This window comes from Uloborus diversus, chromosome 4 (assembly GCF_026930045.1).
Source record: "Uloborus diversus isolate 005 chromosome 4, Udiv.v.3.1, whole genome shotgun sequence".
NCBI classification, from domain to species: domain Eukaryota; kingdom Metazoa; phylum Arthropoda; class Arachnida; order Araneae; family Uloboridae; genus Uloborus; species Uloborus diversus.
Window position 1 is genome coordinate 71,451,108 of NC_072734.1, and position 26,747 is coordinate 71,477,854.

Here is a 26,747-nt window from a genome sequence, read left to right on the forward strand (position 1 = left end):
AAACAAATAATTAACGAAGGACCATCATTGTCTCGCAGATAACGATTTACTTTTTGATTCTGCTCTTGCATAATTTTTGGTTTTTATGTGTCATTTTGCTCACACATGAATGAAGACATTTGTTACTTAAATGTGAACATCACCCCCAAACGGCCTTAGTATATGGGCCAGTGGCGCAACGGATAACACGCCTGTCTACGGATCAGGAGATTCCAGGTTCGAATCCTGGCTGGCTCTTGCTTCTTAACTTTCAAAGATGATCACAAGCAAATCAAAGAGCAATAATGTTAGTAAACTTTCACTGCTACTACTTCAGCCACTGTAAAATGAAGAGAAGAGCCGCAATATTCTTTCTTAAATAAAATTTAATGGAGCACCGTCTGCCTGAAACATTTTAAGTAGCAATTCACTCTTTAGCTCAGCTTTTGCAAAAATTTTAGTTTTTATAGATTATGCCGTTCAAGCGTCAATGAAGAAATTTATTATTTTAATACTGAGGTTTTTCTCTAATTTGTACGGTATGAGGGCCAGTGACGCATCGGATAACGCTTATGTATTAAATGGTTCGTGCAGCTTATGTAATAAAAGTGATCACAAGAAAATCAGTCAAAGCTCCTGCATTAGTCTCAAGTGGAAATGAGGAAAAGAGATACAATATGTATTTTTAAAAGAAATAATTAACGAAGGACCATCATTGTCTCGCAGATAAAGATTTACTATTTCATTCTGCTCTTGCATAATTTTTATTTTTTATGTGTCATTTTGCTCACACATGAATGAAGACATTTGTTACGTAAATGTCAACATTATCCCCAAAAGTGCTCAGTATATGGGCCAGTGGCGCAACGGATAACGCGCCTGACTGCGGATCAGGAGTCTCCAGGTTTGAATCCTGTCTGGGTCGTGTTGCTTATGTTTTAAAAGAAATTACAAGAAAAGCAAAGATCTGACAATTCAGTTGGTTCTGCTACTACTTAAGCTGCCCATAAGAGAAGAGAGGAGTCGGTATACATTTTTTTCAAAGAAAATTTGGCGAAGGACAGTCTGCGTGATGCATATTAAGTAATAATTTACTCTTAACATAGCTTTGGCATATCTTTTTGTTTTTGTTGTTAATGTCAAACAAGCGTCAAAAAATGAAGATATTAATTATTTAAATGAAATTTTGTTCATAATTGCTACAGTACGCGGGCCAGTGGCGCAACGGATAACGCGCCTGACTACGGATCAGGAGATTCCAGGTTCGAATCCTGGCTGGCTCGTGCTTCTTAACTTTTAAAGATAATCACAAGCAAATCAAAGATCAATAATTTTAGTAAGCTTTCACTGCTACTACTTCAGCCACTATAAAATGAGGAGAAGAGTCGCGACATGTTTTCTTAAATAAAATGTAATGGAGCACCGTCTGCCTGACACATTTTAAGTAGCAATTTACTTTTTAACTCAGCTTTTGCATAAATTTTAGTTTTTATAGATCATGCCGTTCAAGCGTCAATGAAGACATTTATTATTTTAATACTGAGGTTTTCCTCTAATTTGTACGGTATGAGGCCCAGTGACGCATCAGATAACGCGCCCGACCACAACTTAGGAGATTCCAGATTCGAATCTTGGCAGGTTCGTGCAGCTTATGTATTAAAAGTGATCGCAAGAAAATCAGTCAAAGCTCCTACTTTAGCCTCAAGTGGAAATGAGGAAAAGAGATACAATATGTATTTTTAGAAGAAATAATTAACGAAGGACCATCATTGTCTCGCAGATAAAGATTTACTATTTGATTCTGCTCTTGCATAATTTTTGGTTTTTATGCGTCATTTTGCTCACACATGAATGAAGACATTTGTTACGTAAATGTCAACATTACCCCCAAACCTGCTCAGTATATGGGCCAGTGGCGCAACGGATAACGTGCCTGACTACGGGTCAGGAGACTCCAGGTTTGAATCCTGGCTGGTTCGTGTTGCTTCTGTTTTAAAAGAAATTACAAGAAAACAAAGATCTGACAATTCAGTTGGTTCTGCTACTACTTAAGCTGCCCATAAGGGAAGAGAAGAGTCGGTATACATTTTTTTCAAAGAAAATTTGGCGAAGGACAGTCTGCGTGATGCATATTAAGTAATAATTTACTCTTAACATAGCTTTGGCATATCTTTTTGTTTTTGTTGTTAATGTCAAACAAGCGTCAAAAAATGAAGATACTAATTATTTAAATGAAATTTTGTTCATAATTGCTACAGTACGCGGGGCAGTGGCGCAACGGATAACGCGCCTGTCTACGGATCAGGAGATTCCAGGTTCGAATCCTGGCTGGCTCGTGCTTCGTAACTTCTAAAGATAATCACAAGCAAATTAAAGATCAATAATGTTAGTAAGCTTTTCCGATTCCGAGTCATAACTGACTACATTTGTATTATGTCGAGGGATCTGCATACTAAGTGCCTTGCCTCCATTATTTTTTATACCGATACATGGCAGCACCACCACCGGATACAAAAGTTAATGAGAATTTGGAACTAATCCAGGAGCTAATAGCTAAATGAAATTAGCACCCGCAGAGGTATCGTTTCACTTGGAGGACATTGAGACCACGAGCATATTTAACGTCGCCCAGTCCCTTTTAATGACGACGGTGGGTCTTCGACCATCGAGGTTCGAACCCGAGGCCCTCCGAATCCGACACTCTACCGATCGGGCTACCACGGCCCCTAGTAAGCTTTTACTGCTACTACTTCAGCCACTGTAAAATGAAGAGAAGAGCCGCAATATTCTTTTTTAAATAAAATTTAATGGAGCACCGTCTGCGTGAAACATTTTAAGTAGCAATTTACTCTTTAACTCAGCTTTTGCATAAATTTTAGTTTTTATAGATCATGCCGTTCAAGCGTCAATGAAGACATTTATTATTTTAATACTGAGGTGTTCCTCTAATTTGTACGGTATGAGGGCCAGTGACGCATCGGATAACGCGCTCGACCAAAACTTAGGAGATTCCAAATTTGAATCCTGGAAGGTTCGTGCAGCTTATGTATTAAAATTGATCACAAGAAAATCAGTCAAAGCTCCTACTTTAGCCTCAAGTGGAAATGAGGAAAAGAGATACAATATGTATTTTTAAAAGAAATAATTAACGAAGGACCATCATTGTCTCGCAGATAAAGATTTACTATTTGATTCTGCTCTTGCAAAATTTTTGGTTTTTATGTGTCATTTCGCTCACACATGAATGAAGACATTTGTTGTCAACATTACCCCCAAACATGCTCAGTATATGGGCCAGTGGCGCAACGGAAAACGCGCCCGACTACGGATCAGGAGACTCCAGGTTCGAATCCCGGCTGGCCCGTGCTGCTTATGATTTAAAAGAAATTACAAAGAAAGCAAAGATCTTACAATTCAGTTGGTTCTGCTACTACTTAAGCTGCCCATAAGGGAAGAGAAGAGTCGGTGTACATTTTTTTCAAAGAAAATTTGGCGGGGGACAGTCTGCGTGATACATATAAAGTAATAATTTACTCTTAACATAGCTTTGGAATATCTTTTTGTTTTTGTTGTTAGTGTCAAACAAGCGACAAAAAATGAAGATATTAATTATTTAAATGAAATTTTGTTCGTAATTGCTACAGTACGTGGGCCAGTGGCGCAACGGATAACGCGCCTGACTACGGATCAGGAGATTCCAGGTTCGAATCCTGGCTGGCTCGTGCTTCTTAACTTTTAAAGATAATCACAAGCAAATAAAAGATCAATAATGTTAGTAAGCTTTCACTGCTACTACTTCAGCCACTGTAAAATGAGGAGAAGAGCCGCAATATGCTTTTTTAAATAAAATTTAATGGAGCACCGTTTGCCTGACACATTTTAAGTAGCAATTTACTCTTTAACTAAGCTTTTGCATAAATTTTAGTTTTTATAGATCATGCCGTTCAAGCGTCAATGAAGACATTTATTTTTTAAATACTGAGGTTTTCCTCTAATTTGTACGGTATGAGGGCCAGTGACGCATCGGATAACGCGCCCGACCACAACTTAGGAGATTCCAGATTCGAATCCTGGCAGTTTCGTGCAGCTTATGTATTAAAAGTGATCACAAGAAAATCAGTCAAAGCTCCTACTTTAGCCTCAAGTGGAAATGAGGAAAAGAGATACACTATGTATTTTTAAAGGAAATAATTAACGAAGGACCATCATTGTCTCGCAGATAAAGATTTACTATTTGATTCTGCTCTTGCATAATTTTTTGTTTTTATGTGTCATTTCGCTCACACATGAATGAAGACATTTGTTGTCAACATTACCCCCAAACATGCTCAGTATATGGGCCAGTGGCGCAACGGAAAACGCGCCTGACTACGGATCAGGAGACTCCAGGTTCGAATCCCGGCTGGCCCGTGCTGCTTATGTTTTAAAAGAAATTACAAAGAAAGCAAAGATCTGACAATTCAGTTGGTTCTGCTACTACTTAAGCTGCCCATAAGGGAAGAGAAGAGTCGGTATACATTTATTTCAAAGAAAATTTGGCGGAGGACAGTCTGCGTGATACATATTAAGTAATAATTTACTCTTAACATAGCTTTGGAATATCTTTTTGTTTTTGCTGTTAGTGTCAAACAAGCGACAAAAAATTAAGATATTAATAATTTAAATGAAATTTTGTTCGTAATTGCTACAGTACGTGGGCCAGTGGCGCAACGGATAACGCGCCTGACTACGGATCAGGAGATTCCAGGTTCGAATCCTGGCTGGCTCGTGCTTCTGAACTTTTAAAGATAATCACAAGCAAATCAAAGATCAATAATGTTAGTAAGCTTTCACTGCTACTACTTCAGCCACTGTAAAATGAGGAGAAGAGCCGCAATATGCTTTTTTAAATAAAATTTAATGGAGCACCGTTTGCCTGACACATTTTAAGTAGCAATTTACTCTTTAACTCAGCTTTTGCATAAATTTTAGTTTTTATAGATCATGCCGCTCAAGCGTCAATGAAGACATTTATTTTTTAAATACTGAGGTTTTCCTCTAATTTGTACGGTATGAGGGCCAGTGACGCATCGGATAACGCGCCCGACCACAACTTAGGAGATTCCAGATTCGAATCCTGGCAGTTTCGTGCAGCTTATGTATTAAAAGTGATCACAAGAAAATCAGTCAAAGCTCCTACTTTAGCCTCAAGTGGAAATGAGGAAAAGAGATACAATATGTATTTTTAAAGGAAATAATTAACGAAGGACCATCATTGTCTCGCAGATAAAGATTTACTATTTGATTCTGTAATAATGTTAGTAAGCTTCTACTGCTACTACTTCAGCCACTGTAAAATGAAGAGAAGAGCCGCAATATTCTTTCTTAAATAAAATTTAATGGAGCACCGTCTGCATGACACATTTTAAGTACACTGTAAAAAAAATTCGGAAACGTTTCTGAGTATATCGTGCAGCTGCGGTTCATGAAATTTTCAAAAACGTTTCTGAGTATTTCGGAATTCTCTTTCTGTAATGTCCGGAAACGTGTCTGAGTATTTCGGAATCTTCTTTCTGTAATGTCCAGAAACGTGTCTGAGTATTTCGGAATCCGCTTTCTATAATTTCCAGAAATGTTTCTGAGTATTTTGGAATCCTCTTTCTGTAATTTTCCGAAACGTTTCTGAGTATTTCGGAATCCTCTTTCCGTAATTTCCAGAAATATTTCTGAGTATTCTGTGCAGCTGTGGTTCATGAAAGTTTCGAAAACGTTTCCGAGTATTTCGGAATTCTCGAAACAATTTTCAAAAACGTTTTTGAGAATTTCGGAATATTTTTTCTGTTATTTTTTCTAAAAAATAATTCTTTACTATAGTATTGCATGCCATATCAGTTTCAATTCTTTCATATCTAAGAGCAATGAAACAAGCAATTTTAGAATCATTCGTGGTTTTTTTTTTTTTTCTTTTTCTGAATTTCTAATGACAAATAGCATGGTTAACAGCATAACATATGCACAGTTATAAATTTTTGAAAATTTATGAAATAATATAGTAGTTTCATTCATAATCACAAAATCGTCGGGGGAGGGAAGGGGAGTACTTTCTCAAAAGTGGGATTGTTTGTTAAACAATATTAAACTTCAGTTTTTCTCTCAATACTTTCAAGACAAAATTATCAACATATTGTATTTTTAATGCAGAACTTAAAAACATATCTTGTATCAAACTTGATAGCTTTTATTTTCGGATAAAATTTGACAGAACTTACCTACACTTTGCGTTCCGAAATTCGTTCACGTCAAGTCAATTTCTTTGACGAACAAAGTGTACCGAAAAGTACCAACAGAGAAATTGATGAATTTAAATATGGCACCAAAGTCCCCCTGCTGGAACCATTCGGGTTTATTCTTCTGTTCTTGCCCTTTTCCAGTTTATCTTAAATATAGATACTTAATCAAAATAGGTTACTGATTTTATTTTTAGAGTGTGCGCTAAATGCATTATATATTTTATTTATTAAAACATTGAACTCTATTACATGATTATTCCATTTCATATATACGAGAGTCCCCCCCCCTCACACCACAAGAGTGATGGTGCACCCATAAAATGATATAAAGCGCCCCCCACCTTAAAAAAAGCAACCCCTTGAAAATGTCAATGGCACAGTCTCTCACCATATGTGCATTGCATATTAATAACATAGTATTTAAAAACTGATCACTTTTAAAACGATGACATGAAATAATATTACTTTTTATTTCAGCATGTAAATGCAGCTGTTCCATTTTTGCCACTGACTCATTCCTCCTGACTGTCCTACATTAAACTAGTATATCCACGAAGGAAATGTTATTTTCGGAACTAATATCAAGGAATTTTTTTATTGTTAACCACATTTAACAAAATGAATAAGCAGATGAATTAATTTCATAACTATGTTCTTACTAATAGATAACATGGTCATTTTCTAATGGTATAAATATTTTTAAATGGATGAATAAATTATAATGAAAAAAGATAAATTATACCGGCACATTTTTTGTGAAGCATATTACAATACTAGAAAATATTTGCATTACCATATTTCTAATGAATTAAACAGTTGATTTTTTTTTCTTTTTGAACCAAAATGTATGTACATCCAAGTATTTCGAAATAACTTTTCTGTGATTGCTTCTCAAATATAAATCTTACTTCTTTTGCGTAATTAATCAGTTTCAGTTAGTTACAACAAATAGTACACCGCGCACATATGTAGGATAACTTTAAATTAATTCGATAAACCCAAAAACAGTTACAATTAGAGCCTCATCAAATGCAAATCAACAAAAATATAAATGTATATAACAACATGTTTTAAAATATTCATTAATACTTACAAGTGAACATGAGCGGAAGAAAATCTAAGTACCTCCATTACAACTGAGTAAGTAATCCAAAGGGTTTCGTTTCATTAAGCATAAACACGGGTGTTGAAACTATTCACGCTTGAACACACAATATATATCTAATTATGGTCGCATTGGAAATTGTAAAGAAGCAAATGGTTATTAACTAACTTAATAGCTGCGTACATCGTCTAAAAAATCAAGGGCAGCCCAATGCAAAGGCGTAAAATTAGTTTCGACAATTTTACTACTCTCTAGACATGAAATAACAAGCAATCCAATGCTAAACAGTTGCTGACTGCAGCAACCATAGATAAGAAAAAAAGAAGTTCTCGTTATTTCCGACTCATTGGCGCCTGTGTTGGAAGGATGAAATAGGTTTCGAAGCGTTGCGTCATCACTTCCGCTTCTAGATATCTTGAAATAACAAAAAGCTTTCTGAATATTGAGGAGTTCGCTATTGGACGAAGGATTCCTACTATTTCGGAAACGTTTCCGATATATCCAGAAACGTTTCCGAAATTTGTTACAGTGTAGCAATTTACTCTTTAACTCAGCTTTTGCATAAATTTTAGTTTTTATAGATCATGCTGTTCTAGCGTCAATGAAGACATTTATTATTTAAATACTGAGGTTTTCCTCTAATTTGTGCGGTATGAGGGCCAGTGACGCATCGGATAATGCGCCCGACCACAACTTAGGAGATTCCAGATTCGAATCCTGGCAGGTTCGTGCAGCTTATGTATTAAAAGTGATCACAAGAAAATTAGTCAAAGCTCCTGCATTAACCTCAAGTGGAAATGAGGAAAAGAGATACAATATGTATTTTTTAAACAAATAATTAACGAAGGAGCATCATTGTCTCGCAGATAACGATTTACTTTTTGATTCTGCTCTTGCATAATTTTTGGTTTTTATGTGTCATTTTGCTCACACATGAATGAAGACATTTGTTACTTAAATGTGAACATTACCCACAAACGGCTTCTGTAAATGGGCCAGTGGCGCAACGGATAACGCGCCTGACTACGGATCAGGAGATTCCAGGTTCGAATCCTGGCTGGCTCGTGCTCCTTAACTTAGATAATCACAAGCAAATCAAAGATCAATAATGTTAGTAAGCTTTTACTGCTGCTACTACTTCAGCCACTGTAAAATGAAGAGAAGAGCCGCAATATTCTTTCTTAAATAAAATTTAATGGAGCACCGTCCGCATGACACATTTTAAGTAGCAATTTACTCTTTAACTCAGCTTTTGCATAAATTTTAGTTTTTATAGATCATGCCGTTCAAGCGTCAATGAAGACATTTATTATTTTAATACTGAGGTTTTCCTCTAATTTGTACCGTATGAGGGCCAGTGACGCATCGGATAACGCGCCCGACCAAAACTTAGGAGATTCCAAATTCGAATCCTGGCAGGCTCGTGCAGCTTATGTATTAAAATTGATCACAAGAAAATCAGTCAAAGCTCCTACTTTAGCCTCAAGTGGAAATGAGGAAAAGAGATACAATATGTATTCTTAAAAGAAATAATTAACGAAGGACCATCATTGTCTCGCAGATAAAGATTTACTATTTGATTCTGCTCTTGCATAATTTTTGCTTTTTATGTGTCATTTTGCTCACACATGACTGAAGACATTTGTTACGTAAATATCAACATTACCCCCAAACGTGCTCAGTATATGGGCCAGTGGCGCAACGGATAACGCGCCTGACTACGGATCTGGAGACTTCAGGTTCAAATCCTGGCTGGCTCGTGCTGCTTAAGTTTCAAAAGAAATTACAAGAAAAGCAAAGATCTAACAATTCAGTTGGTTCTGCTACTACTTAAGCTGCCCATAAGGGAAGAGAAGAGTCGGTATAAATTTTTTCAAAGAAAATTTGGCGAAGGACAGTCTATGTGATACATATTAAGTAATAATTTACTCTTAACATAGCTTTGGCATATCTTTTTGTTTTTGTTGTTAGTGTCAAACAAGCGACAAAAAATGAAGATATTAATTATTTAAATGAAATTTTGTTCATAATTGCTACAGTACGTGGGCCAGTGGCGCAACGGATAACGCGCCTGACTACGGATCAGGAGATTCCAGGTTCGAATCCTGGCTGGCTCGTGCTTCTTAATTTTTAAAGATAATCACAAGCAAATCAAAGATCAATAATGTTAGAAAGCTTTCACTGCTACTACTTCAGCCACTGTAAAATGAGGAGAAGAGCCGCAATATGCTTTTTTAAATGAAATTTAATGGAGCACCGTTTGCCTGACACATTTTAAGTAGCAATTTACTCTTTAACTCAGCTTTTGCATAAATTTTAGTTTTTATAGATTATGCCGTTCAAGCGTCAATGAAGACATTTATTATTTAAATACTGAGGTTTTCCTCTAATTTGTACGGTATGAGGGCCAGTGACGCATCGGATAACGCGCCCGACAACAATTTTGGAGATTCCAGATTCGAAACCTGGCAGGTTCGTGCAGCTTATGTATTAAAAAGTGATCACAAGAAAATCAGTCAAAGCTCCTACTTTAGCCTCAAGTGGAAATGAAGAAAAGAGATAAAATATGTATTTTTAAAAGAAATAATTAACGAAGGATCATCATTGTCTCGCAGATAAAGATTTACCATTTGATTCTGCTCTTGCATAATTTTTGGTTTTTATGTGTCATTTTGCTCACACATGAATGAAGACATTTGTTGTCAACATTACCCACAAACGTGCTCAGTATATGGGCCAGTGGCACAACGGATAACGCGCCTGACTACGGATCAGGAGATTCCAGGTTCGAATCCTGGCTGGCTCGTGCTTCTTAACTTTTAAAGATAATCACAAGCAAATCAAAGATAAATAATGTTAGTAAGCTTTCACTGCTACTCCTTCAGCCACTGTAAATTGAGGAGAAGAGCCGCAATATGCTTTTTTAAATAAAATTTAATGGAGCACCGTTTGGCTGACACATTTTAAGTAGCACTTTACTCTTTTACTCAGCTTTTGCATAAATTTTAGTTTTTATAGATCATGCCGTTCAAGCGTCAATGAAGACATTTATTATTTAAATACTGAGGTTTTCCTCTAATTTGTACGGTATGAGGGCCAGTGACGCATCGGATAACGCTTATGTATTAAATGGTTCGTGCAGCTTATGTATTAAAAGTGATCACAAGAAAATCAGTCAAAGCTCCTGCATTAGCCTCAAGTGGAAATGAGGAAAAGAGATACAATATGTATTTTTAAAAGAAATAATTAACGAAGGACCATCATTGTCTCGCAGATAACGATTTACTTTTTGATTCTTCTTTTGCATAATTTTTGGTTTTTATGTGTCATTTTGCTCACACATGAATGAAGACATTTGTTACTTAAATGTGAACATTACCCACAAACGGCTTCTGTAAATGGGCCAGTGGCGCAACGGATAACGCGCCTGACTACGGATCAGGAGATTCCAGGTTCGAATCCTGGCTGGCTCGTGCTCCTTAACTTAGATAATCACAAGCAAATCAAAGATCAATAATGTTAGTAAGCTTTTACTGCTGCTACTACTTCAGCCACTGTAAAATGAAGAGAAGAGCCGCAATATTCTTTCTTAAATAAAATTTAATGGAGCACCGTCCGCATGACACATTTTAAGTAGCAATTTACTCTTTAACTCAGCTTTTGCATAAATTTTAGTTTTTATAGATCATGCCGTTCAAGCGTCAATGAAGACATTTATTATTTTAATACTGAGGTTTTCCTCTAATTTGTACCGTATGAGGGCCAGTGACGCATCGGATAACGCGCCCGACCAAAACTTAGGAGATTCCAAATTCGAATCCTGGCAGGCTCGTGCAGCTTATGTATTAAAATTGATCACAAGAAAATCAGTCAAAGCTCCTACTTTAGCCTCAAGTGGAAATGAGGAAAAGAGATACAATATGTATTCTTAAAAGAAATAATTAACGAAGGACCATCATTGTCTCGCAGATAAAGATTTACTATTTGATTCTGCTCTTGCATAATTTTTGCTTTTTATGTGTCATTTTGCTCACACATGACTGAAGACATTTGTTACGTAAATATCAACATTACCCCCAAACGTGCTCAGTATATGGGCCAGTGGCGCAACGGATAACGCGCCTGACTACGGATCTGGAGACTTCAGGTTCAAATCCTGGCTGGCTCGTGCTGCTTAAGTTTCAAAAGAAATTACAAGAAAAGCAAAGATCTAACAATTCAGTTGGTTCTGCTACTACTTAAGCTGCCCATAAGAGAAGAGTCGGTATAAATTTTTTCAAAGAAAATTTGGCGAAGGACAGTCTATGTGATACATATTAAGTAATAATTTACTCTTAACATAGCTTTGGCATATCTTTTTGTTTTTGTTGTTAGTGTCAAACAAGCGACAAAAAATGAAGATATTAATTATTTAAATGAAATTTTGTTCATAATTGCTACAGTACGTGGGCCAGTGGCGCAACGGATAACGCGCCTGACTACGGATCAGGAGATTCCAGGTTCGAATCCTGGCTGACTCGTGCTTCTTAATTTTTAAAGATAATCACAAGCAAATCAAAGATCAATAATGTTAGTAAGCTTTCACTGCTACTACTTCAGCCACTGTAAAATGAGGAGAAGAGCCGCAATATGCTTTTTTAAATGAAATTTAATGGAGCACCGTTTGCCTGACACATTTTAAGTAGCAATTTACTCTTTAACTCAGCTTTTGCATAAATTTTAGTTTCTATAGATTATGCCGTTCAAGCGTCAATGAAGACATTTATTATTTAAATACTGAGGTTTTCCTCTAATTTGTACGGTATGAGGGCCAGTGACGCATCGGATAACGCGCCCGACAACAATTTAGGAGATTCCAGATTCGAAACCTGGCAGGTTCGTGCAGCTTATGTATTAAAAAGTGATCACAAGAAAATCAGTCAAAGCTCCTACTTTAGCCTCAAGTGGAAATGAAGAAAAGAGATAAAATATGTATTTTTAAAAGAAATAATTAACGAAGGATCATCATTGTCTCGCAGATAAAGATTTACCATTTGATTCTGCTCTTGCATAATTTTTGGTTTTTATGTGTCATTTTGCTCACACATGAATGAAGACATTTGTTGTCAACATTACCCACAAACGTGCTCAGTATATGGGCCAGTGGCACAACGGATAACGCGCCTGACTACGGATCAGGAGATTCCAGGTTCGAATCCTGGCTGGCTCGTGCTTCTTAACTTTTAAAGATAATCACAAGCAAATCAAAGATAAATAATGTTAGTAAGCTTTCACTGCTACTCCTTCAGCCACTGTAAATTGAGGAGAAGAGCCGCAATATGCTTTTTTAAATAAAATTTAATGGAGCACCGTTTGGCTGACACATTTTAAGTAGCACTTTACTCTTTTACTCAGCTTTTGCATAAATTTTAGTTTTTATAGATCATGCCGTTCAAGCGTCAATGAAGACATTTATTATTTAAATACTGAGGTTTTCCTCTAATTTGTACGGTATGAGGGCCAGTGACGCATCGGATAACGCTTATGTATTAAATGGTTCGTGCAGCTTATGTATTAAAAGTGATCACAAGAAAATCAGTCAAAGCTCCTGCATTAGCCTCAAGTGGAAATGAGGAAAAGAGATACAATATGTATTTTTAAAAGAAATAATTAACGAAGGACCATCATTGTCTCGCAGATAACGATTTACTTTTTGATTCTTCTTTTGCATAATTTTTGGTTTTTATGTGTCATTTTGCTCACGCATGAATGAAGACATTTGTTACTTAAATGTGAACATTTCCCACAAACGGCCTCAGTTAGACGGCCAGTTGCGCAACGGATAACGCGCCTGACTACGGATCAGGAGATTCCCGGTTCGAATCCTGGCTGGCTCGTGCTTCTTAACTTTTAAAGATAATCACAAGCAAGTCAAAGACCAATAATGTTAGTAAGTTTTTTCTGCTACTACTTCAGCCACTGTAAAATGAGGAGAAGAGCCGAATATTCTTTCTTAAATAAAATTTAATGAAGCACCGTCTGCATGACACATTTTAAGTAGCAATTTACTCTTGAACTCAGCTTTAGCATAAATTTTAGTTTATTGCTCATGCCTTTCAAGCGTCGATGAAGATGTTTATTATTAACCGACTTCTAAAACGGAGGGTATGATTTCATCTGCGGTTTTTTATGTATGTTTTCGTATTACTCCAAGAATACTGGACCGATTCAAAAAATTCTTTTTTTATTTGCAAGGGTAAACTTTGCAGATGGTCCCATGTTGGGGCCTCCTATAAACCACAACCTTAATGTAACTGACAACCCACCAAATCCTGAGTTAAACACTAATTTAACCAAATGCGAAAGCTTTTAAAACTAAACCTACTTAGTTACGTTATGTAGTAGTTTATAGGAGGTCACGACTTCAAATGGTTGTTTATAATTAAGATATTTTATATAATTAGTTAAGAATTAAAATAATTAATCGTATAGTAATTAAAATTAGTGTTTATTTTATAACTGGGTGTTTAGTTTAGTTGATTTTTGAACTGGAAGTGTAAAATAAGCTTAATTTATACGTTTGTGTAGGAAATCGTATGGTAGTATGACCAATTATATTTTACCTTTTAGTTTCCCTTTGTTTTTGCAGTCGGTTCTTTTTTTATTTGAAAATAAATTTATTTTTTATAAACCATAAAAACGCCTATAATGAAGTCCAATACTGCATAAAAGGTAATTTTTACTAAAAAAAATATGTTTACTTATTATAAGAGAATTTTTCTGCACAAATTTCATAAATTCCTTTTTTACATACGGAGAAAATTCAAGATGTAATTTCATTAAGGTAAGGAAACTAAATGTTGAAAATTAACTAGTATAAATGTTTTAAACGTACGCATATGCTCCTTGAAATATTTCCATCAAATTTAATCGAGTTTTCTGATAAAAAGCTACAGAGAAAACCAAAGCTTTCGTATGCTTTCATTGCGTTCAAAACTTGAACCTTTTCAAAATGGATTCAATTCTACTTTTTGACCACGAATTTCTTTTAATTTGGCAATCTGCCAACTAAAGACGATTCCATCTGAATGAATCTAGCAGGGGAGAAGGGGAAATAACGATGGTATTTTTATGCACGCGTTTTATAATGTCACTAGTGCCTTCTTCATTTATTGCATTCTCAAAAATAAAATAAGACAAAACAAAAATAGTTACCATGGAAACAACAAAAATAAAATAAAATATTTTCATTTCGTTTAGGAACATAAAAGCAAAATATTAAGCTCAAAACTTTGTTGTGAATACATAAATCAATTAATTTTTGCCCTGAGAATATAGATCGAATATACTTTAGATTTAAAAAATGTTGCTGTGAGCAAATTTTCATTTTTACAAAACTAAGGCTAAATAATAGAGAGACAAAAGTGCACATCTGAAACAAACCAACCAACATCCCTATAAACTAATAGATACGTCCATTTCCACCTATAAACCGGATATTATCCTTTTCATATCTTTGATGGTCAGACAGAATCATATGCTCAATGAAAACGGTAAAAACTCGCTCCTTGTAACAACATACTTAATTCCTGAAAATTTCAAAATATGTAAGCAAGCATGTTAACATTTGCGCACAGTTGCGTACCTACGGGGTCTGCCGCCCCTGGCAAACTTAAGAAATTGCGCCCCTCCCCCAGGGGCCCCATGATGGGAAGTTACCGGAAGTCTCTGTGACCTCCTATTTTTTTTAAATTGGGGGAGGAAGGGGGTATTTGACTATTTGATTCGACAAATTAGGAGACAGCATTGCAACATTAATATTCTTATTTTCTTTTTTTTAATTGTTTTCAATGAGACCCAATGTTCTTTCGCAGTAAATGATATGTATGTATATCTGTGCATGCTCGAATTGTATCATTCGGTAAAATTGGGATTTCATTACGCTCACTGAAAATTTTTTACTTCTCAAAAAAATTTTAGTTCTTCCCCCACATTTCACATAAATTCAATAAAACCAGTAATATTTTGCGATTCGTTAATAAACATAAATAATGTACGTTCTTGAACCAAATGAGAATAAACATGTTTTATCTCCGTTCATAGCAATGTATTTATTATTATTTTTTCAAAGCAGCTTTAATTTTCAATGGAATTTGTTTCAAACCACTTGGAGAATGTATAATAAGAATAATTTACACATTTTTTAAAAGAAAGAAAGGAACTTTAATTGTTTTTTAATAAAAATCAAAGCATTTAAAAAATTCTATTATAATTAGGAAAACAAAGCAAATATAAAAAATATTGCTAATCTGAAAATGACTAAAAAACACGACCATTTACATACATGCAAAATAAAAGTATTATATGTATATTCACTAATAAAGGCCTCCCAATATTTTTTTTAAATAAGACCTTTTATGCTTATATTATTTATTGTAATGAGAATAAATACTTAGTCTAAGAAAAACTGTACACTTGAAACTATAGACGACAAAATGTCGCCCCCTCCCCGGAAGAAAAAAGGAATCATCCGGCATAGAACGTCCTCAAACAACCGCTCCCTGCTGTACAAATTGTGTGAATAAGTCTTTAGCTAACTCAATGAATCAGAAAAGAATTTCACGGGTGAAATATTTTTTTTTTTTGCTAGCTCTTTTTATTTCAATTTCATTTTATTTATTCATTTTTTTTTTGTAAAAGCACATTTTTACTTGTACGATCAATTTTTAAAAAAAAATAAAAAATAATAATAATAAACTTTTTTTAATCAGTGGAAATGCCGCCCCCCTTCCTATCTGCATTGCCCCTGGCGAGAACAACGCCTGCCAACCCCTTGGTACGCTACTGTTTGCGTCCAAAGAATATCGAATGTCGAATGTGCAAGAGACAAATGAACAAAAGAAGAATAAAAAACGCTTGAACTTGAGATTTCATCTCAAACAAAAATGTTAAAATTCCGCCATTACAATACAATTTTCGCTAACTCCCCTTATACCTCTACCGGCTGGAAACCTATGAACTGAAGAAAAAACCGGAACACACACAGTGTTTCATTTTTTAAATACATTTCTCTCTTCCCTGAACATGTAAAATTTCTCGTCAGTTCAATGATCAACTCTGGTTTTCTATTATCTGAATTCAGTTAGTCCTATAACATTATATTACTTTCAAAAAGTTCAATCTGATTGAAAATATTTCCCCTTTTGCCTGCTAGATGGCAGTCACTGCGACACAACAGTTCCGCAACCGTGCGCTTGGTTTTCCCGCGGAAGAAATACAATTCACCGGAGCGCATTTCTTGAGCCAACGCGAACAAAACAGATCGCATCGCTTTCGCGCCAACGAATGCGTGACAGCGCGCCAAATTTCTTCGTGTTTACGATCGAGATAAACAAATAAAAACTCACAAGTGAGAACTAGGATTTTTTTTTTCCTTTGAATTTTCCCGGCGGCATGGGCTACGATGAGCTGCCGCTGACGTACGCCGTGTGCGAAGTCGCTGTGGCCGTCTTCGCAATCGCCGGGAATTCTTTAGTGGTGGCCACTTTTGCGCTCGAGAAAAAATTACGAAGGGTCACGAACTTATACATCATCAGTCTGGCCACGTCTGACTTTCTAGTGGGGCTGGTCGGCGTGCCATCAGCTGTCATGGCCCGCGTGGGCCTGCCGCGACACGCTTTCAGAGTGTGCCTGCTCATGTTATCTGTACTAGTACTGCTGTGTACTGTGTCGATACTGAACTTGGTGGCGGTGACATTGGATCGGTACTGGGCAATCTTGCACCCGTTCTGCTACAAGAGGACTATGAACAGGAGAGCCGCTGGTTTTGTGATCCTGGGATGCTGGGTCGTGGGTTCCCTGGTGGGACTGTTGCCCCTCTTCGGCTGGAATAACGGCCCTGAAGAGCATGGGAGGTGTCTCTTTATTCCTGTCATGCACTATGATTTTCTAGTCCTCATATTTTTTGCAACCATCGTATATCCAGCACTCCTGATGGCTTTCTGCTATGGAAGAATATATGCTGTTGTTTTGAAACAAGTAAGTCAAATGCTTTCTTTTTTAAAACTATATTTTATTACTATTCAGCAGCAAGTTATGACCACTGCTGGTCATTTAAGCTATTAAGAAAGACTAAAAGAATATTTCAAGTGTTGTAAAGATTCCATAATATTCACCACTAGTGAAAAAAATTTGTATTATTTTTTTAAAACACTCTTTCTTACAAACACTGACTCGGCCGTATTCGAAAAAATACGTGATTTGCTCATTCCCGTAATTTGGCCGATCAGTGGGGTAAGTTGACCTTTCCTGATTTTACAAACATAAGGTAGTTACACATCTTTGTATGACATTTTATTGTTTTTCCCTTAAAAAATGTGTTAAATACATACCCCCCCCCCCCATCACTCCTCGGAAATTTTTGAAATGATGGGCATGCATTTAGAGGGCTCAATCGACCATGCTGGCTTTGGAAGATTTAAGTTTTTTCATGTAAGTAGGGGTGGTTCTTGGGGGTGTCTGGTATCATTTACATAGAGTACATGCTATACCCCCCCCCTCCCTTGCGCAAATTTAAAATGTCAGGTATAGATTTACTTGTTACTTACAAACACTTTGTTTAGGCTGTTACGGGTTAAAAAAAAATACAGAATGATAGATGAAATGGTTTGTAAAACATTTTAAGAAAATTTATGTGTAATTTTTCCAATTGATATTTTATTTGAATGTTGATCGACTATTCTTTTCTCATTTAGACAAAAAAGTCTTTACTTTAGGCGACGATATAGTACCGGTAGGCAGGGGCGCGCACAGAAATTTTGGGGCCCGTCACAAATGACTTTTCCAGATTACCTCCATACTGTTTACTTTTATGTCCCTACATATTTCACCCCTCATTTTTTAATCTTGGGCCCCCTTCAGATGAATTGAGAAATATTCAATAATTGTTAATGTTTAATTTGTTGTCGTTGCACAAAATCTGATTAAAACAAAAAAAGGTCAAAGAAAGCCAAAATTTCCTGAGCCTAAATAATGAAAAAAATATTTTTGTCAATCATATTCTTATATTGTTACACAGATTTGAACATTGGAGGTACTTTCATATCGCAGAAGGAAGAGGGGGAGAGGAAGCTAGAAGTTTAGATAACGTCCAAAATGTAGGAATTCCAGGTTTTCCACCTCGAAAATTTTTGAAGAATTAAGCATGAAGAAGCACTTTTAAAGAATCTGAGGGATGAACCGATTGAACCTAAAACACTTAAATTATCAGCGTTCGCTATTATGAAGCACGGTACACCCTAGGTCACTCCTGTCCTCATGCCGATGGTCATATTTTACTACTAAACTTTAACTTAAAAAAGTTTTTGGCAGGTGGGGGGGGGGGGGGATTTCGTGTCGGCGAAACTAGAGAGACAACGTGTCGGTGTTCTCAATGTTATTTTTTCCGGAAATCAACAAAAGCCACGCCTACGTTTTTGTAAAAACATTAACTTTTAAGTGTAGGGAAGGGGGGATTAACCTCTTTGGCTCCCTCCCCCACTAAATGATGGTCCTGCTTCGACTCTCGTGTTTAACCTTCATGGGATCTTACGAGAACGCAGGGATTGAGACTATTTACATATCAAAACAAGTTCTGATGAAGAGTACTAAGTATACTGCCGTGGGTAGGTAATCGGCAGTATCTGTAGATATTAGTTTTCGAGAAATTTGAAGAAAAGTGTTTTGCATTCCATACGAACAATAGGGAAATGTTGGAAATTGGCCTTTTTTTTCGCGCCTTTTTTGCATAGGAAACCAAATAAGCAAGCTTGTAAAGGGTGTTTTTTAGAGATATAGAACTTTAAGTTGGCAACACTGTTTGATATGTGCGCCATTTTGATAGCATTTTATGTTGATAACATTTTGTTATGGGCATGCAGGGGCGGCATTTAAGCATTTCATTTGGGGGATCGAGTTTCTTAAATATGTATTACTACAGTGCGGTACAAAACACACATTAGGTAACAGGGAGTGGTCATAAAATCGGTTTACTATGAATAAAAATTTGTGTTTGGAAACTTAAAATTTTGATTCATTTCTAATAAGTTATCATACAAAACATCTTGATACTAAAGTTTTTATCCCTCTTGGAAAAGTTTTAATGCATGATTTTTGGAATTCGGAAGAGCAGGAAATCGTGTTAGTACTAATCTGTCAGTGCCTAGTGTCGTGCTGTTTTGCAGGTACAACTAAATAGAATTTTTTTTCCCGCCCATTGTGTTTCGAAAGTAATTCTCTAACCTCCTGAGACAAAACAAATCTTTCTCTACTAGCTGAGCTGATTAGAATAGTTAAAAAATAATTAAAGTAACAAAGTTATGTATAAAAACACTTTTTATATCATGCTCTTCAAAATCACCCAGGCAATTTCAAAAATTGTGAGGGGCTTAAGTTTTCATCATTGAATAATCTAGTCTCGTCGGCGTTCTCAGCTTCAATGAGATGTCATCTGCATCCAGCTCTGTTATTCACTATTCCAGACTGATGAGTCCATAACAAGGACGAAACTGCAATCTCTGGATGTGATAACCGGTCTTTTGAAAGGTTTCACGATTGATTGAAATATGCATCTATATAAAATCTAGTTTCAGTTTCAATTGTAGATTGAACTATTGTAGTATGCTGCACAGATCAATTGTAGACTGAACTGTGGTTTGAATATTCCGAAAACTAAGGGTAGCGGATTGAAGATGTTTTGATAGAGTAAAGCATTTTTCAAAAACTTTCCTCAATATAAATTTAATAAAAATTCAAACGAAGTCATACATGGTAAAGGGCATGAGCTTTTTCACCATTAAAAGAATTGTTTTGCAATAATTCTTACAGTCGTCAAATCACTGCTTTGAAGTTATATAGAGAAATAATTTTATGGTTTTAACTCTTGAAGACCATCTTCTGTCACGCCGAAATCGCATAATTTTAGAGCCCCATAAAAGGTATTTGTTGATATGTTTTTTTTAAATTTAATAATCACATGCATTTTTAAGAAGTTTCTATGAAAGCATATACAGTAAAACCTGTAAAGTTGACCACCTTTGTAAGTTGACCCCCAGCCTAAGTTGACCGCTATTTTCAGGCACAGAATTATATCTATATCATGTAATTCAACCTCTGTAAGTTGACCACCTATTTAAGTTGACCACTAAAGTAGTGCACCGCAAGTGGTCAACTTACACAGGTTTCACTGTAATGCATTGAGCAGCTGAAACGTGTTTCTAGCAGAATAAAGCGATAAACACTCATCAAATAAATATACACTTAAAAAATGAGCGTAAAAGTGATTGTAAAATATCAAGGAATGTTCTTGTGAAAACCATACAGCCACACCACTTTGCTCGAGCCTCTCATATTGGACATACCATCGTTACACTGGGCACACAAGTATGAAGTATTTAGCCAAAATGAGGAACTGTCTTCTTTAGTTAAAATTAACCATGGTTCTCTATCAGTTTTCTATGTTCTGAAAAGGCCGGAAAATACTTCATGAATTGAAGTCATCATCCAAATAACGAAAAACACTTTTTCTAGTCTGGGAATGCGTCGAGTTTCATCAAATAGTTACTGAGAACCAGCGAGATTTTTTAAAATGAACATTGATTTCCGATTTACATAAATTGAATTCACCCATTTTCTATCATTCTGCTCATAAAATTTGGGGGTGCAACCGCCCCCCCCCCTTGAGCCCCCTATTTGCCGCCCCTGCACCTAACCAGTATTTATAAACCTCGCTTTGTCGGGATGGACGAATAGCCACTTCGTGTTTTTCATTTATTTTTTTTCTTCGGTTGTTTACATAGACCTCTGAACAATGATCAGCAAATAGCTCAATAAATATTACTTTGCTGTCAGTAATGAGTTTCGTAAATCTCCGGCAATGCTGCAAGAATAAAAAGCTTGTGTTCATTTCTTCCTTGCTTCATCCCATCACGAAATTAATTTTCGAACGAAAAAACGCAATGGACATTTTGCGTGTCACGTCTACATGATCAACTAGACCTTTAATATTTGCAGGTTGAAAGGAAGAAATTGAGTGCAGTATTTAGCACCTCTCGTTTTGTACCTTTGACAGTTTCGAGACAAGTTAAGTTAAATTTTGAAATACTCGCTGACTTATGCGAAGTGTTCGCGCTTAACAGCAGGAATAGAAACTCCGGATTTTTTTTTCAAGTGCAATTTTCCGCTAAGGAGCCGAAATACGACTTTTTTTGAGCAATCATGATTGCTAATTGTTTTCATTTGACTGTCTTTGATGTTGTGGTTCCTTTTTCAATTTGGACCAGGGCCCGCCACCGCACTCTGCAGACGCGGCTCTCCTGGTCCTGCGTACTGTCCTCCTGAATCCGCTTCTCCAGGTCGGTGGAATCCATGTCCTAAACACACGCATGATCATACACATACACGCTTATACACATACACACTCACACACACTCCTTTACAAACACGCCAACGTATGCGCGTTGGCGTGCATACATTGACACACAGGTCGAAGCACACACACTAGCCTACACTTACACAACTATACACACGTAACCACCCATGAGGAGGGGCCGACTTGGGGGGACAGGAGCCGTTTCTAGTAAACAATAACTCCAATGAGTAGGGTCCTGTCGCAACTCGTGATTGCGAAAACATAATTTGAATTCCAAATTTCAGAATTCAAATTAATTATCTTTTTATTTTATTATTTTTTCGCAGATAGCAGTGATAAAAATATTAAATTTATGTCTTGCTTATGAAGTTTGACTAAGTATTAAGGAAGCTGTTTCGAATTCATCCAAACTTCTTTTGAGAAATAATGTATATGATACTGTGATGCAATGTTAAAATAAAATGTTTTCGTTTCTGATTTCAATGCAAGAACTCAACTTTAGTTCAGAATTCTGCGCTAAATGAGTTAATATCATAATGTTCGTGAAAATTTGGATCAGGATTAAAGTTAGTCATTACTACTACTTCTGGCCGATAGGAGGACCAATCTCATGACCTTCCCGTTATTAGCACGACACTCTTACTGAGTTAACAGGCCTCCATCTCGGGATGCTAAACACTAAAGCAATGCGTAATAAAGTTACTAAATAAGTTGAAATCTATACCTCTATTTAGTTAAAATATTTTTGAAAAGTTATACTGCTATGTTTCATAATGTTTTTCTTCCTGATTTTAACAGCAGCAAAAGTGTAGTTCAGAAACCTGCAATGCGTTTGAATTGTATATTCTATTCATGCAAATTCGAATCCGAACTCTACTGAAGAAAATAAGACATTTGTTGCCCATGAAGATTCGAACTCACGTCATTCGCAAGACGCTCTAACCAACTGGGGCAATGGGCATCATTTTTGGAAAGCAATACATTAAAGCAATGCATGATAAAAATAAAACAATGTTTTTTCGAAAAATCAGCCAATATGTGAATTGTCTGTTTATTTTTTGTCGAAAACGGTGAAAAAAATATTTGAAAAATGTTTCCTTACTTGTGAAGTTCGATAAACTAAAGGAATTTATGACCTTTTGAGAAATAATATTTGTGATTAAACAAACGTAATTTTTATGTTTATACTGTTACTAATTTTGTAACTAGTAATTATTTTTATGTTTATATATGCTTATTTTGTTGTAATCTGCTACATTTGGCATTTATTCCTTTAACGACGCACAAAATTACCTTAGGTCTTGAAACTTTACCTGCATGTTGACTTTGCCTGCTGTGCACCATTTACCATTTTGCTTATAGGATTGGCGAGAAATTTGAAAGATATCGCCAAGTTAACATCATTTTTGCACCAAATTTGCCAAGTGTCGCAAAGCTTGGCTACATTACGAACCTCACATGTAAATTGATCCCCGCCCTTTAAAGCACCTTTTAACCTCCAGAGTGCAGTGGAATATTCTTGAGTAGAAAGTACTAGAATATTTCTGAATAGAAAATGCTTCATAGGAACTGTGTCATCATTTAAAGAATTTCTTGAAGTGTGCCGGACTTGTAGCAATACTTTTATTTAAACTTTTAACAGCGATAAAGACTCAAATCAAGAAAGCGAACATTACAGAGAGAAGAATCCTTAAAGAGAACAGCTCAATTACTAATCGTCTAGGTTCAAGAGCGGATCCTTTTGTAGGAGTCATTTTAGGAAAGGGAAATTCGAGTAAAGTCAGAAACTTTTTTTTTTTTTTCAAATATAATTCCATAAAATGCAGATGTAGCTGATCCGTGCTTGTCTACGGCTATTAGAGGCGGCATAAGGCGTAATTTCTCAAGTTTCTTGCCCAAACTTTGTATGCCCGGTCGGACATAAAATGTTTGTGTGTGTGTTTTCTCTGCTATACTGTGTTCACGAGCAAGATCGACTAGATGTAAAGAAAAAAAAATAATACACCATTTGGTACACTGTAAAAAAAATTCGGAAACGTTTCTGAGTATATCGTGCAGCTGCGGTTCATGAAATTTTCAAAAACGTTTCTGAGTATTTCGGAATTCTCTTTCTATAATGTCCGGAAACGTGTCTGAGTATTTCCGAATCCTCTTTCTGTAATGTCCAGAAACATGTCTGAGTATTTCGGAATCCTCTTTCTATAACTTCCAGAAATGTTTCTGAATATTTTGGAATCCTCTTTCTGTAATTTTCAGAAACGTTTCTGAGTATTTCGGAATCCTCCTTCCGTAATTTTCAGAAATGTTTCTGAGTATTCTGTGCAGCTGTGGTTCATGAAAGTTTCCAAAACGTTTCCGAGTGTTTCGGAATTCTCCAAACAATTTTCAAAAACGTTTCTGAGAATTTCGGAATCCTTTTTCCGTGATTTTTTCTAAAAAATAATTCTTTACTATAGTATTGCATGCCATATCAGTTTCAATTCTTTCATATCTAAGAGCAAAAATACAAGCAATTTTAGAATCATTCGTGGATTTTTTTTTTCTGAATTTCTAATGACAAATAGCATGGTTAACAGCATAACATATGCACAGTTATAAATTTTTGAAAATTTATGAAATAATATAGTAGTTTCATTCATAATCACAAAATCGTCGGGGGAGGGAAGGGGAGTACTTTCTCAAAAGTGGGATTGCTTCAAAAACAATATTAAACTTCAGTTTTTCTCTCAATATTTTCAAGACAAAATTATCAACATATTGTATTTTTAATGCAGAACTTAAAAACATATCTTGTATCAAACTTGATAGCTTTTATTTTCGGATAAAATTTGACAGAACTTACCTACACTTTGCGTTCCGAAATTCGTTCACGTCAAGTCAATTTCTTTGACGAACAAAGTGTACCGAAAAGTACCAACAGAGAAATTGATGAATTTAAATATGACACCAAAGTCCCCCTGCTGGAACCATTCAGGTTTATTCTTCTGTTCTGCCCTTTTCCAGTTTATCACAAATATAGATACGTAATCAAAATAGGTTACTGATTTTATTTTTAGAGTGTGCGCAAAATGCATTATATATTTTATTTGTTAAAACATTGAACTCTATTACATGATTATTCCATTTCATATGTACGAGAGTCCCCCCCCCCACACCATAAGAGTGATGGTGCACCCATAAAATGATATAAAGCGCCCCCCCCCTTTAAAAAAGCAACCCCTTGAAAATGTCAATGGCACAGTCTGCGTGGTGAACGCCCCTCGTCTTCTCCCCATATGTGCATTGCATGTTAATAACATAGTATTTAAAAAATGATCACTTTTAAAACGATGACATGAAATAATATTACTTTTTATTTCGGCATGTAAATACAGCTGTTCCATTTTTGCCACTGACTCATTCCTCCTGACTGTCCTACATTAAACTAGTATATCCACGAAGGAAATGTTATTTTCGGAACAACTAGTGTCAAGGAATTTTTTTATTGTTAACCACATTTAACAAAATGAAAAAGCAGATGAATTAATTGCATAACTATGTTCTTACTAATAGATAACATGGTCATTTTCTAATGGTAAAAAAATATTTTAAATGAATGAATAAATTATAATAAAAAATGGTAAATAATACTGGCACATTTTTTGTGAAGCATATAACAATACTAGAAAATATTTGCATTACCATATTTTTAATGAATTAAACAATTGATTTTTTTTTCTTTTTGAACCAAAATGTATGTACATCCAAGTATTTCGAAATAACTTTTCTGTGATTGCTTCTCAAATATAAATCTAATTTCTTTTGCGTAATTAATCAGTTTCAGTTGGTTACAACAAATAATACACCGCGCACATAGGTATGTAAGATAACTTTAAATTAATTCGATAAACCCAAAAACAGTTACAATTGGAGCCTCATCAAATGCAAACGAACAAAAATATAAATGTATATAACAACATGTTTTAAAATCTTCATTAATACTTACAAGTGAACATGAGCGGAAGAAAATCTAAGAAAAACCATTACAACTGAATAAGTAATCCAAAGGGTTTCGTTTCATTAAGTATAAACACGGGTGTTGAAACTATTCACGCTTGAACACACAATATATATCTAATTATAGTCGCACTGGAAAGCAAATGGTTGTTAACTAATTTAATAGCTGCGTACATCGTCCAAAAAATCAAGGGTAGTCCAAAATGCAAAGGCGTAAAATTAGTTTCGACACATTTTACTACTCTCTAGACATGAAATAACAAGCAATCCAACGCTAAAGAGTTGCTGACTGCAGCAACCATAGATAAGAAAAAAATAAGTTCTCGTTATTTCCGACTCATTGGCGCCCATGTTGGAAAGATGAAATACGTTTCAAAGCGTTGCGTCATCGCTTCCGCGTCTAGATTTCTTGAAATAACAAAAAGCTTTCTGAATAATGAGGAGGTCGCTATTAGAGGAAGGGTTCCTACTATTTCGGAAACGTTTCCGATATATCCAGAAACGTTTCCGGAATTCGTTACAGTGTAGCGTCTAGCACGTGTTCGGCTTGAATAATAACAAATCGATACTAGGACTGGGTGATATACCGATATATCGATAGATATCTACTACCGCGATAACGATATTTATATGTCTGTCCGTTCGATATATCGTTTGAAAAGAAAATACGCAGAAATTGAAATACTGACTTAAAAATACATAATTTTTCATAGCTCTGTGGGATGGGTGAGTGTTTGAAATTTCAAGATATTTTCTACATTCTTCAAACAGATATTTAATTTTGAATTATAGTAAAAGGGAAAAATTCACAAGGCCGCCGAAGGTAAATGCGGGACCTTTTGTCAGTTTGGTCTCAGGATCCGCTCCCCCTAAAAAGTTTTACAAAACTTTTACTACTATCATTCAGAGCGGGGTCCTTCCAAGGATCCCCGCTCTCTTTCTCACAAAGCTGACATGGCCTCTCGTGGGCCCATAAAAGTGAACTTGTATTGATTAAGAAAGCATATTAAAG

The 26,747-nt window shown here is 35.7% G+C and overlaps 1 protein-coding gene and 14 non-coding genes across 15 annotated transcripts in view; all 15 read left to right on the forward strand.

Annotated features, from left to right (window-relative positions):
• Positions 1-1,189: 1,189 nt before the first annotated feature.
• Trnar-acg (transfer RNA arginine (anticodon ACG)) lies at positions 1,190-1,262 on the forward strand. Its single transcript has one exon. It is a non-coding gene; the product is annotated as a tRNA-Arg (tRNA).
• A 980-nt stretch (positions 1,263-2,242) lies between these two features.
• Positions 2,243-2,315, forward strand: Trnar-acg (transfer RNA arginine (anticodon ACG)). The gene has a single exon. It is a non-coding gene; the product is annotated as a tRNA-Arg (tRNA).
• A 955-nt stretch (positions 2,316-3,270) lies between these two features.
• On the forward strand, positions 3,271-3,343 carry Trnar-acg (transfer RNA arginine (anticodon ACG)). The gene has a single exon. It is a non-coding gene; the product is annotated as a tRNA-Arg (tRNA).
• Positions 3,344-3,628: 285 nt separating this feature from the next.
• On the forward strand, positions 3,629-3,701 carry Trnar-acg (transfer RNA arginine (anticodon ACG)). Its single transcript has one exon. It is a non-coding gene; the product is annotated as a tRNA-Arg (tRNA).
• Positions 3,702-4,316: 615 nt separating this feature from the next.
• Trnar-acg (transfer RNA arginine (anticodon ACG)) lies at positions 4,317-4,389 on the forward strand. Its single transcript has one exon. It is a non-coding gene; the product is annotated as a tRNA-Arg (tRNA).
• A 285-nt stretch (positions 4,390-4,674) lies between these two features.
• On the forward strand, positions 4,675-4,747 carry Trnar-acg (transfer RNA arginine (anticodon ACG)). The gene has a single exon. It is a non-coding gene; the product is annotated as a tRNA-Arg (tRNA).
• Positions 4,748-8,345: 3,598 nt separating this feature from the next.
• Trnar-acg (transfer RNA arginine (anticodon ACG)) lies at positions 8,346-8,418 on the forward strand. Its single transcript has one exon. It is a non-coding gene; the product is annotated as a tRNA-Arg (tRNA).
• A 622-nt stretch (positions 8,419-9,040) lies between these two features.
• Trnar-acg (transfer RNA arginine (anticodon ACG)) lies at positions 9,041-9,113 on the forward strand. Its single transcript has one exon. It is a non-coding gene; the product is annotated as a tRNA-Arg (tRNA).
• Positions 9,114-9,397: 284 nt separating this feature from the next.
• On the forward strand, positions 9,398-9,470 carry Trnar-acg (transfer RNA arginine (anticodon ACG)). Its single transcript has one exon. It is a non-coding gene; the product is annotated as a tRNA-Arg (tRNA).
• A 616-nt stretch (positions 9,471-10,086) lies between these two features.
• On the forward strand, positions 10,087-10,159 carry Trnar-acg (transfer RNA arginine (anticodon ACG)). The gene has a single exon. It is a non-coding gene; the product is annotated as a tRNA-Arg (tRNA).
• Positions 10,160-10,753: 594 nt separating this feature from the next.
• Positions 10,754-10,826, forward strand: Trnar-acg (transfer RNA arginine (anticodon ACG)). Its single transcript has one exon. It is a non-coding gene; the product is annotated as a tRNA-Arg (tRNA).
• Positions 10,827-11,448: 622 nt separating this feature from the next.
• Positions 11,449-11,521, forward strand: Trnar-acg (transfer RNA arginine (anticodon ACG)). Its single transcript has one exon. It is a non-coding gene; the product is annotated as a tRNA-Arg (tRNA).
• A 279-nt stretch (positions 11,522-11,800) lies between these two features.
• Trnar-acg (transfer RNA arginine (anticodon ACG)) lies at positions 11,801-11,873 on the forward strand. Its single transcript has one exon. It is a non-coding gene; the product is annotated as a tRNA-Arg (tRNA).
• A 616-nt stretch (positions 11,874-12,489) lies between these two features.
• Positions 12,490-12,562, forward strand: Trnar-acg (transfer RNA arginine (anticodon ACG)). The gene has a single exon. It is a non-coding gene; the product is annotated as a tRNA-Arg (tRNA).
• A 4,223-nt stretch (positions 12,563-16,785) lies between these two features.
• LOC129220630 (adenosine receptor A1-like) overlaps positions 16,786-26,747 on the forward strand; it is a 135,194-nt gene continuing 125,232 nt past the window's right edge. Inside the window, exon 1 of the mRNA XM_054855059.1 lies at positions 16,786-17,370. Coding sequence (XP_054711034.1) covers positions 16,786-17,370 — 585 coding nt within the window. The remainder of the gene's footprint in view (positions 17,371-26,747) is intronic.